Source organism: Lolium rigidum, chromosome 1 (assembly GCF_022539505.1).
Source record: "Lolium rigidum isolate FL_2022 chromosome 1, APGP_CSIRO_Lrig_0.1, whole genome shotgun sequence".
In the NCBI taxonomy this organism is placed as follows: Eukaryota; Viridiplantae; Streptophyta; class Magnoliopsida; order Poales; family Poaceae; genus Lolium; species Lolium rigidum.
This window is the reverse complement of record NC_061508.1, coordinates 19,163,425-19,175,830: the sequence shown is the minus strand read 5'-3', so window position 1 is coordinate 19,175,830 and position 12,406 is coordinate 19,163,425. Positions and strand designations below refer to the sequence as shown.

The following is a 12,406-nucleotide window of genomic DNA, read 5'->3' as shown; positions in this document are numbered from 1 at the left end:
TCAACATTCTCCTTTAAGGTAGATGCTTCACAAGAAGTAGAGTTAGTAGCACAAGCATCAACAATAGTTTTCTCATTTTCATGCATATAGGATTCAATTTTTTGTGTAAGCATAAAATTAGTATGCTTCTCATCTTTTAGCTCATGCTTGAGGAGAGTGAATCTCTTTTCCCCATTTTCAATATGGGACTCCAACTCCACTATGGATTCCCTATATTTACTCAAGGTATCCATAGAGTGTTCGAGATTAGCACGAGCTTCTTTATTACCATGAAGAGAAGCATATACCATTGCCATATTATGCACCAAGATATTATATTCTTCATCATTATCATCATCATCACTCTCATCATTAGAGGAAGTGTTAGGAGTCAAAGTAGGAGATACCTTTGATCCATTTGCCATAAGGCACATGTGCATACCGGAGGATGAAGATGAAGATATTCTTGAATCCTCATTTGAAGTCGTGTCTTGATCCATAGAGTGTTCGGTTTCCTCTACATTGTTAGTCAACAACCAACTAGAGGAAATAGAAGCATTTTGATTATGGGAACAAGACAAGGTAAGCATATCATCATGAGATCTATGTAAGCAATTTACACATGATATGCAAGGACCATCAACACAAGCATGTAGGTTATTTTTAATGCTAGATGTGTTTAAGTCCAAAGAGGAAGCATTACAATGGGATAGAGATGAAGAATCATCACTATTGAGCACAATATCAACATTGCAATTTTCCTCACCACTCACCATATCATTACCTCGTGTCTTGCTACACGTTGGTGAAGTGGAAGAAGATGAGAACTCATCACGGCCGGAGGTGGAAGCAACTTGGAGCTCTTCATGATGTGAAGGGGAAGAGAGCTCCTCGGAGTCACCACCAACCAAATGAGAAGTGGATCCACCAAACATTTCCTTAAGCTTGATCCACATCTCATGAGACGATTTTCGCTTTATATATATCAAGAACCTATGAAAATCTGGTCTCAAAGAGAATACAAGCTCATTAGATACTAGAGCTTCAAGATGTAAGTTTTTCTCATCCTCTAAAGATAGATTTTGAGGGTCCATCGGAGGAGAAAAACCTACATCTAGAAATTGCTCAATGTTTGGACACAAGGTCCGAAGTTTACAAAGCAAGCAATTTCGCCACAAATGATAATTTGTGCCAACAAAGATAATTGTGTCATTGTGCACTAAATTACTAGCCGACATCTTTACTCTCAAGGCGGTGAAGCCTAAAACAAGGAGAGACCTTGCTCGATACCAATTGAAAGATCGAGATGTCGCCTAGAGTGGGGGGTGAATAGGCAATTACAAACTCTTTCGGATTTGTCTTGTAAGAATGCGGAATTAAACTATCGTTTAGTTTACAAGCACAAACCCTAGATATGCTAAGCTAAACTAGGTATAACAATAACAACTAGAGCTAAGCAAGATACGCACAAGATATATGTAGCACAAGTGATAGCAAGATATATATATATATACTTCAAGCAAGATGGCTATCACAAGGAAAGAGAGCTCGGGTATAGAAATAACCGAGGCACGCGGAGACGAGGATGTATTCCCGTGTTCCCTTGCTTTGCAACAAGGTACGTCACGTTTGGAGGAGTGGAGGTCCCACGAAGGATTCCCCGCGCCACGAAGGCTCACCCTATTCTCCGAACCACACCCACGAAGGATAATGGCCCTTTCCTTATGGTTAGCTTTTCCTCCGCTCCGAGATGGCAAGCTCCACAACCACTTCACAAGCTCCACGAAGGAGAAGCCCGGGCCTCTTCACAATCTTCTTGAAGAGATCACCGGAGCACCAACCGCCAAGCCAACTAGGAGGTTTCCCTCCAAGAGTAACAAGCTCACGGTCTCTCACTCGAACTAATCGTGGTGGAGAGCTCAACACTATGCAATGATGCAAAGCAAGAACACCGGAGGTGTTCAAGTCCTTCACACTCAAATCCCACCAAAGCAACGAATGCTAGGATGAGATTGGAGAGGAAGAACAAGGGGAAAAGTCAACCAAAGACTCCAAGATCTAGATCCCAAGAGATTCCCTCACTTAGAGAAGAAATGGTTTGGTGGAAGTGTAGATCTAGATCTCCTCTCTCAAATCCTCAAATATGAGCAAGAATGATTGGAGGAATCAAGGGGGAGAGCAAGTTCTTCAAATAGCAACAATGGAGGTGAAGAAAGGGGAAGAACTAACTTGGCTCAAGGTGGAAGAAGCCTATTTATAGCAAAGGGAGAAATAGAGCTGTTGGGGGAAAAAGACAAGTGAAAAGGCAGTAAAAACGGGCCGTAAAAGTCCTCAGCCCGGCGGCCCAGCCGGCTGACCGGAGCTCTGGGCCGGAGAGGCCGGTGGCTCTGCCCGGCCGGACCGGCCCACCGACCGGGCTGGGCGCAGGCGCGCTTGGGCGGCAAACAGCCACAGGCCGCGCGGGGAAGACGCCCGGCCGCGTGGGCCACGGCGGCCCAGCAGCCGCCGAGCGGCGCGGAAGCCCGGGCCGCGCGGGGCGCGCGAGGGAGCGTGGGCCGGACGGGGTGGCGGCCCGGTTACCGTCCGGCCGGACCGAGAACCGGCCGGACTGCCCGGTGCTTGGGCCGGTTGCCGCCCGGTCCACCGGGTGGGCCGGCGTCCGGCCCGGCAGGCCGGGCGCCCAACCGCAGCCTCCCCCTTTTTCCTTTTTCTTTTCTTTTTCTTCTTTTTCTCTTTCTTTAATAACTTTTGCTCCCGAACCCCGATTCGAATGAAACCAGCTTTGTTTGGAAGATAACAACAAATGCTATCCTATGAAAAGTGAAAACACAAGAATCTATAGGAGGGGATTTTATCATGAATATAAAAGGTAGAACCTTATATCATGAATAATCGGTAGAAATCACCCAACCTCGAAAACGCAATAGAAGATGCATGCGGATTCCGTTTTCGATGAACTTGGGCTTGTTGTAAAGCTAGCAACAAGCTCAAGAACCTCACACAGAGAAACACCAAGAAGCAATAAGGATATGCAAAGTATGCAAAGGATTGAGCTCCCTAAGACGATGTGATCAAGTTACCCAACCGAAAGCCCCTCTTAATAGTGCGGCTATGTATCCTATAATCCGGTCTCCCATCAACCACCTTGAGACCGGTAAAAGGAAAACCTAGCAAGGCCATACCTTTGCCTTGCGCATCCCGCTTGATCTTGATGATAACTCTTCAAGCTTCACTCAAGCTCGAATGCCTCTCTTGATCAATGTTGCTTTGTGAAGACTCACAAATGCTCCCCCATACACTATGATGGGAAAGCTCCATTGATACGCATCTTCACATGTCCATTATCACCAAATGGACGGCAAGCTTCAAGCATGTGATCCACTCAAGATGCTCATCTTGAACTTGCCCAACTCAACCTTGTATCTTCTCATACTCACTTAAGATAGAGCATGGCTAATATTGAGTTCCACATAAGAACTCCATCTTCATTTCTTCTTCTTGATCATATCACATATATATCTTCATACCGATGATCTTGATGCCAATACACAAGGTATACCTTTATCTTCATGGCATCCATACTTGAATCCAACACATGGAGTACAAGTAGTACCTATGGAATATTCCTTCATATAAACTCAATGAAAACATTAGTCCATAGGGGTTGTCATTAATTACCAAAACCACACATAGGGGCAATGTACCCTTACAAAAATATCTCCATGACTTTCATCCCAAGACTTGCCACCTCATGCTCAAAGGATTGCTATGGATGAGGGCATGACAACCAAGCACCTTACTCATCAAACCAAAACAAGAGTCACCCACCTATGTGTCATGATACTAGAGCTTGCCCAAGCCTATAAAAGGAGCCCTACCCTTCATCCATTTGATCATCTTGTAGCATGATAAAAGGAAACCAACACATAGAGCCACTCCATACATTAGCTAGGATTAAGATGAAGAAGCTAGGAGGTGGAGGCATACCACAAGATGCAGGTTTATCAGATTTCCAGAAGAACAAGCTACATAAGATACCAAGGTAGAATTCCTAGGCAAACCATATATTTAGTGGAGCATATCATCATCTCCTGAGTAGGACCTTAGGTTATTAAAAGACATTGAGAAGTAAGAGAGATCATAGATGCTAACCATATTCATGTCTATCCTAGAGAATATTAGAGTAGTATTAAATCCTACTTGTTCAAACCAACCTTTAATCTTGGAGGTGAGAGCCATATGCTATTAGTGATCACCACTAAAAACCTAGATCACATTTGAATTTCAATCCAAGTATCACTTGGGATCATAAGTAGAACCCTGCCATGCCTCATGCCTATTTAATACTTCAATTAGTAAAGTATTCCCAAAACCCTAAACCTTGTCATATGGAATCAATCCCACATAAAATAACATGTCCTAACTTGTGCATCATGTATCACAAGTAAAAGCCAAGCCATATATACTTAAGAACTAAATACCATTTGGTGAGTAGAATGAACCATTATCCAATTCTATTTTGACTCCAAAAGAAATTGCTTAGTGAATCTAAATGAAATAGTATTTTATATAAAATATAATCATCATATAAGTAGTTGAGTTAACCATGATGAGCATAGGATCTATCTCAGATAATTTGAGCTAGAAGTTGCTAAGCAAGATTAGTAATTATAGAGTTGATCCAAACCATTTTCTTAAACCATTGGAAATAATTCTCCACATAAAATCATGATCCCATCCATCCTCATTACCATTTGCTTTAAACTCTAGCAATAATTAAAATAGATATGAACAATCAATATGGTTAAACACTAGTTAAACCTAATAATATTTTCACTATGCACATGTTCTAAATTTCAAATCATTTAAACAGAGTTGGTTCCTAAATTAAAAAGGGAATTGAAATAAATAACTAAACCATTTCTATTTTACTCAAGCCTCACAAGATATCAATTAAATCCTAAACTAGATATTTGTTTTAAAAAACAAGATTGTACAGTGAGCATTGTCATCAAGTTATATTGATTTTTTAGAACTTGCAAAACAAAACAGAATTCAAAATGGAATTCAAATAACAAAATAGAAAACAGAAATATAAAACAGAATTTGAAAATAGAGAAAAGAGAGGGAAACTCACCTGTCCTGGACCGTGCAGCCCACCAAACCAGCCCAGCAACAACCCGTGTCGCTAGCCCAGCCCATAAACGAATCAGCCCAAAAACCGTTTCGCGTGCGTCAAGAATCGTGCGAGGAGAGAACACGTCCTCGTCGTCGTCTCCGAGCGCGACAGCGCTGTGAGCCAGTAGGCCACGAGCTCGTCGTCGATAAGCTTGCCCCGGACGTTGCCAGACACTCAGAGGCACGCCCAACCTCTCACGCGTCCGAGCTTATCCACGGCCGAGGAGATACATGCCAGCTAGAAACTTCCAGAGACCGCCACCTCTCCGACCATGGCCACCACCGTGTCGAGGCCACAGGGCTTCCCTTGGCCTATAAATAGGTGGAGGGCATCGCCGTGCATGCCTTGCTCGCCTCCGCCACTTCAAATCTTCTCAGACGATCCCTATCTCTCAAACTCGTCCACTCTCTGTCACCGGAGTCGAAGACGAAGCCGACGGAGGAGGCCACCCCAGCCTCCGGCGCGTGGTCCAGGAGGAGCGCCTGGACTCCAGGAACATCTGGGAGGAGCCCAGCATCCAGGGGAGCCGTGTAGCGGATCAATTTCATCAATCCCTTCTGCAGCACATCGCCGGGAAATCTCCAATCGCCGTCGTCTCCGTCGACCATCGCCGAAGCTGACCACACCTTGAGCTTCAGGGTGAGTTTGCGCGTCTCCAGAACCCACTAGTTCTTCCTGCCATCGTCTGTAGCCTATTTTAGCATGTTGGCCGGAGCTCACCGCCGCAGTACCTCTCGCCGGAGCTAGTTCCGGTGATCCCCTGAGCAAACCACCACCACCATTCGATTCGTCGTGTTGTCCTCGTTCAGAAACGCCTAGCCGCGCATCCCGGGAGGCCGTAAATCGGCGGCGCCACCGTCTACTGACCGCCGGCGTTTAACCGCCGGTAAGGTCAAAGGTCCTGGTCAACTTTGACCGGTCCTTGCTTGCGTGGCAGCCGATGTGGACACAGACCCCACCAGTCAGTGAATAGAGCTAGATCTGTCTCGGTACATTTAGTATTTGTTGTTTAATTTAAAAACCAGTAAATTGCTGAAACTTTGTAAAATCATATAAGATTCATTTCAACTCAGAAAAATATAAATAATATATCAAAATGCTCACAAAAATAAACTCTATTCAAATAAAATATAAAATAAAAATGTGTGCCAAAATAAAAATTCACTTATTTTTAACTTTATTAATTATGCCTTTTCAATAGTTTTTAATGCAATGTGAATTCAATAATTAGTGAAGTTTTAAAAATTAAATATTAGCTATTCAGTAACTAAATAAAATAATAAGATTAGTTTTCTTTATCATATTTTCATTAACTTAAAATATTAGTGGTAATTCATAAACCCTAATTTACAAATCACTATTTCTCATCTTCTTAAATAATAATCAAACCAGAAAATGCTTAAAACTAATATTATTTTGGTAATTCCAAAACTTGTTTACTCGAACATCTTTAGTTAACAAGTTAAGTATTTTAAAGCTTAATAACAATTATTAAACTCTGATTTCTAAATTAAACCTACATAGGAGTTACCCTAATTATTAATTCTTGTGAAAATTAATAAAATGTCAAACCATTATTAATTTTGTTCAAAGTAATTAGCAACCACCCCTATATTGTCAAACATCAATTTTAAGAGTTGTACCATAATTTAGAAAACCTAGTTTTAATTTAAGTAAGACCTGGATCCCATTATTTTATGTGTTTATCCTAAATAGTGGCAATCCTAAAACCCTAGGGGTTTATCCCATATGATTATATAAGCTTCATATAAACCTATAAAACCCTAGTAAGAAACAAATGAATGCATGCTTATGATCCACTAGCATAAAACCAAGTCACATGAGATTATCATTTCATGTTCCTATTCTTAATTAAAACCTAGGTGATTCCCTAGTGTCACTTAGGAGCAAACCCTAGCTTATTAAGTAGAGTAGTGTCATTGATACCACTCATATATACTACACCATTAAGATCAACCTAAACCATCAAACCCTAGTAGAACCATAATGATGAACCCTAGTACCAAACTTGTGTAGCAAATCACATCACATGTTCCTATCTAACTAAATGCTACTTAGGAAGTAATAAGCCACCTAATTTAGAAGTCATTATTGAGTACTTAGTAAAGCAAATGTGAAGCCATAGTAAACCCTAATACCTAACTCATAGAATTACCTTGAATTATCCTTTGATATATGCTTATGAGAAACCATAGTAATGAACCTATCAATACTTGCTACATATAAACCCATTTTGTTTAAGAACTCAACTAGCCCTATTAGTACACTAAATGAATCCATTAGTAAACCTTAGAATTCCATAGCTCCTAAGTATAGTAGTTCGTGTTCTTATTTAACCTGTTCTTCAAAAGTTATTCTTTTGAAGAAAATATACAAGTCAACCATATAAGTAAATAGTTCTTGTTGAAACTACTTAATATTTCTACATTAACCTGTTCTTCAAAAGTTATTCTTTTGAAGTACAGATGTCAATCAAACCATAGAAGCCCATAGTTCTTATGTGAAATACTTACTATTTCTTAATTAACATGTTCTTCAAAAGTTATTCTTTTGAAGTATAGTATAAGTAATCATCAACCATGTCCAGTAGAACTTAAAATTGACAACTGTTCTTTACATATTATTCCACTACTATCCTTTGTGTATATGATTGTTATGTTGCATTATATTACTTGCTTATGCTATTCATATAACCAAACCCTAATAAGAACCTTGTTTGAGAACCATTCTAAAAGTGCAACAAACCCTAAATAAATCTTCACAACTCACCAATCTTAAATCATCGAGGTTAGGTTACGCTCGGGACGATTGCATCTCATACTATGCATTATAGCATCTTTGCCGTTCTTTAAACATTGTCCTTACCGGACAATGATGGTATTTCAGAATTTGGAGTTCTCACGTATCGAAGCTTTTGCCTGCATAATCTTGCAGTCAAGAAAGGCAAGTTCATTGCTTGCTCATGTCATTTGATTATTTTTATCAAATTATATGCAAAGTACTATACTTATCACTCTTGCATTGAAAAGCAAATATTATTTTACAATTATGAATATGACTATGTGGTTGGCAATGGAACCATGGTATGTGTTGATTGGTGGAGGTTCCATTGCAAGGGTACTATTCATCTAGGATTAAGTACCAATGCCGTCCAGTGATTCTAGCGCCGTACATATCGCGTTGACCATAAGATCTATAATGGCCTGCGGGAAGCCAGTCGTATCTTTTCCTCTCGCATGCCAACGGATTGGTAATAAGGGTTGCCCTGATCAGTCTATCTTTGGTAAAGGTGGGGACATGTGGTCCCGCACAGCCTACCATTAGATACGGAGAGGGTAGACTTATTATCTGGTCTATGAAGGATTGTAAGGGTTGTCCGGATCGGCCTATCTATGGTGTATAGGACAGGGCACATAAGTTGTTCGGATCAGTCTACCTTAACGGTATAGGAGAGAACAAGTGCTTGTGTTAGTCTACCCATAGATATAGGAGAGGACAGACTTACAAAAGGGTGGGTCTGCGAGGTCGCGGAGAAGGCGGTGTGGGCTTGGTTCTTATACCTGACCTCACACCAAAGGAAGTGTGAACGAGCAAGCTACTCGGTTGGCAACAAGGTTAAGTTCTCTTATGGGAAAAGTAACGCACCTCTGCAGAGGATACTGAATTGTGGATCGTCACTCCCTGTTCCGGGAAGGAACTGCGAACGCGGCAGAAAGGAACTCCATGAAGTTCTAGTCAACTCGTGAAGACCGACGGGCATAGTTTTCGGAATAAAATAAACCTTTTGAAGAAATGTTTATGAAAACTTGCATTTGCCTATGACTTTCCGGTCCGTGGCTGTAGCTAGTGCATGATACACCTATTTCCCTAATATGAACTTGCTGAGTACGCTCGTACTCATCCCACTCTTAAATCCCCTGCTTAGCTATGGAGGCACCGGAGGAGGAACTACTGTGGAACTCGAAGACAAAGGAGTCAACTGCAACAAGATGGAGAATCAAATCAAAGAAGTCAATGGAGTCAACTTCTGCATCAGCTGAAGTGGAAACTTAGACTAGTAATAGACGGGAACATTTCCCTAATCCTAGCACCTAAGTAGCTAGATGTCTATAGCAAGCCAAGTAGCTCTTAAGCTTGAGTTAGCAATAAGTTAGTCTACGAGTCGTTCTTCTGGAGCTTTATTTGAAATGTTACCTCACTGTAAAGTAGGAGGCTGTGTTGATATTCTGTAATCAGCTTATGTATCCTTCTATAGACATACCTTGGACTCGCATATGTTTCTGTTGTACCACTCTGAGGGATGTAATATGAGTGGAACGGTGTTTCACTTGTGTTATGTCAACGACTTGTGTACTACACCATGCAGTGGTACGCTGGGTCACCACAATATCGGGGCCTTTGCTGGCGACGCGCAAGATCGCCCCAGAGTTGCCCTGGGGAGCGACTCGAGGGGAACAGTTAGGTCGAGGGCAATCAGGTAAACATGTATAAGGAGGAGATTTCTCCGCCGTGCATATAGAGGCATATATAGTATTTCTTTCTTACTTATATACACTTGTTTGAAGTGCTAATATATGTAGATTTTACTGATTAATACCCGATCAATTAAATTATTTAATCAGCTTAATTCCAATTAATCAATGCTCCCAAGCCGATTGAGAGTTAACAGAGTTAACGATTACCGATTTACTTACAATTGCTATGCACAAAAAGCGCCCACGTGATATTTATAATCTAGCATTTTTAGAAAGCTAGACTTACACTTCAAAATGGGGTAATAATTTGTTTATGGACGGTTGTTACATCAGTTTCTTCCTTTGAAATAGTACATCTCCCGTTTGATGATTAGTTAATAGTGCGAAATAAAACTCTAATATGCGATAGTTGAGACGTTATGTCAGAGGATCGACATCACCTAACCAAACCAGAAGGAATCAAAGACTAGACCTCAGCTTGGGATGAATTTCTTGATTTTAAGCAAACTATTTTGTCGGCAGAAAAGTTGAGACTAGAGACAAAGAAGGAAGAGAACGAATACAATAAAAAAGTACCAGTAACCGTTCAATTTCAGATGGCGCCAAATTGGCATCTAGAGACAGCAGTGTGCGAAATGCGATGAAGCCTTCCGAGGAGCTTCTACCGTTGCATCAAATCAAGTTGAAATACTGCCAAAATTGAATCATGTTTCTTCTTTGCATAATTGTGTCGATAGTAATTTAACTAATCTCTTTTTTTTTTATAATGTGTTCGCCATGTGGCTAGTGGGCTCTATTCTAATCGGCGTATATATTCCCCTTGTCCATCGCGCTTAAGCTGCCTCCTCAACAGCCTTTCCCTCGCCACTAAATATTTCTTCTTCTTCATTCTCCAGCCATCCATCCCCAGCTTCCTCTTCTTCTTCTCCGATCCGCCATTGCCTCGATACCAGAGCTCGAGCGCAGAAGCTTTTGCGCCTTGCACACGTCTCTTTAGTTTCCCGCCATTGTTGTTCTTGCCTTGGCTTGCCGGGCTCGAGGAACCAAGTCGCCTTTACAGCTGCAAAGCGCGCCAATTAGGAGCTAGGCAGCATGCTGGGAGCGAACCTGAAGGCGAGGAAAAGCGCCGCTGTCGTGGAGCTAGGATCGCTGTCGATGAAGAAGAATAACCATCCTCCTCCGGTACCGCCGCCAGCGGCGGGGAAGGCGGCGGTGTTGCCGGCGGTGGGGAAGGTGGCGGCGGAAGAGGTGTGGGAGGTCCGGCCCGGCGGCATGCTGGTGCAGAAGAGGGTTGCCGGCGACGAGGAGGCTGTGCTGGAGGACGTGAAGCCGGTGCGGACCATCCGGGTCAAGGCGAAGCGCAGCGGCGTGACCCACGAGATCTACATCAGCCAGGAGGCGACGTTCGGCGAGCTGAGGAAGCTGGTGGCGGAGCGCGCCGGGGCGCACCCGGAGGACCATAAGGTGCTGTACAAGGGCAAGGAGCAGGACCCCAAGGCGTTCCTGGACATGGCCGGCGTCAAGGACCGCTCCAAGATCGCCGTCGTCGACGACCCCGAGGCCCGCGCGCGCCGCCTCATCGAGGAGCGCCGCCAGGGGCACCTCCAGAAGGCCGGCAAGGCAGTCGCGGCCGTCGCCGCCGAGGTCGACAAGATCGCGCCCAAGGTACCACGCACTTACTGCATTGCCAGCCGTGCCGTTCGCCATCCATTAATGAACAGAGCATACAGGAGGAGATGAGTTGACCGGCGATTTTTCTTTTTCTTGGCAGGTGTCGGTGCTGGAGGCGTCGGTGCGGAAGGGGGAGAAAGTGGCGGAGAAGGACGTGGCGACGGTGACGGAGATGCTCATGAATGAGCTGCTCAAGCTCGACGCGGTGGTCGCCGGCGGCGACGTGAAGGCGCAGAGGCGGGTCCAGGTGAAGCGGGTGCAGAAGTACGTGGAGACGCTCGACGCCGTGATGGCCAAGAACGCCACCATCGAGCGCAAGTCCGGCGCGAAGAAGCAGGCAGAGCAGCCGGCACCGCCGGCAAGGCAGCAGCAGCAGCTACCGCAGTCGCAGCGCCATCACCAGCGCCCGCAGCAGCCGCAGCAGCAGGCGCAAACGCGGTGGGAGATGTTTGACCTGCTGTCATCGCTGCCGCCCACGTCGTCGCCCTCCTCAACCACCACCAGCAGCTCAAGCGCGTCGTCCGTCGGCCCGCCGCCGCCCACGAACAAGCTCGACTGGATGCTCTGAGGATCGACCACCACCGCAATCCAAAGCAAATGCAACAGAGGCTTGTGTGCCAAGAATTGCACACATGTCTCGGCAGAACCCAAGCGGCTCGACGATCAAATTGGGTCAAGCCAACTATACTCCATGTGCTTAGTCCGGTTGGCCACACATTACCGCCAGTTCAGTCCTAGTTCACCATGTCAGAGATGTGAAAGTATTTTCCTTCTTCTTCTTTTTTCCATTCTTCTTCCTCGCCGTCAGCAAATGTTTGATATAAATTCTTTTGTGTGCATACTGTGAGAAAGAAAGAGCTAGAAAGAGAGTCAGTCAGGTCAGGTTGATCAATTAGGGATCAATCAAGCAACAAGTGTATTCGGTTTGGGGGAATAAGTCGAAATTCAGAGTTGTGTCCATGGCTACTTGCATGCACTGAAACCAAAACACACATGAATGTTCTTCAGTTCTTGATAGGGTACTGACGAGGACTGTATAAGAGTACGGATTGTTGTGGATGCAGAGTTTTCCTCTCTCTTT

General features: G+C 43.8%; 1 protein-coding gene across 1 annotated transcript; it reads left to right on the top strand.

Moving 5' to 3' along the window:
- Positions 1-10,434: 10,434 nt before the first annotated feature.
- On the top strand, positions 10,435-12,406 carry LOC124668511 (BAG family molecular chaperone regulator 2-like). Its single transcript, XM_047205636.1, has 2 exons — positions 10,435-11,319; positions 11,426-12,406. The coding sequence occupies exons 1-2, from the start codon at positions 10,747-10,749 to the stop codon at positions 11,891-11,893; spliced, it is 1,041 nt and encodes a 346-aa protein (XP_047061592.1). The 5' UTR covers positions 10,435-10,746; the 3' UTR covers positions 11,894-12,406.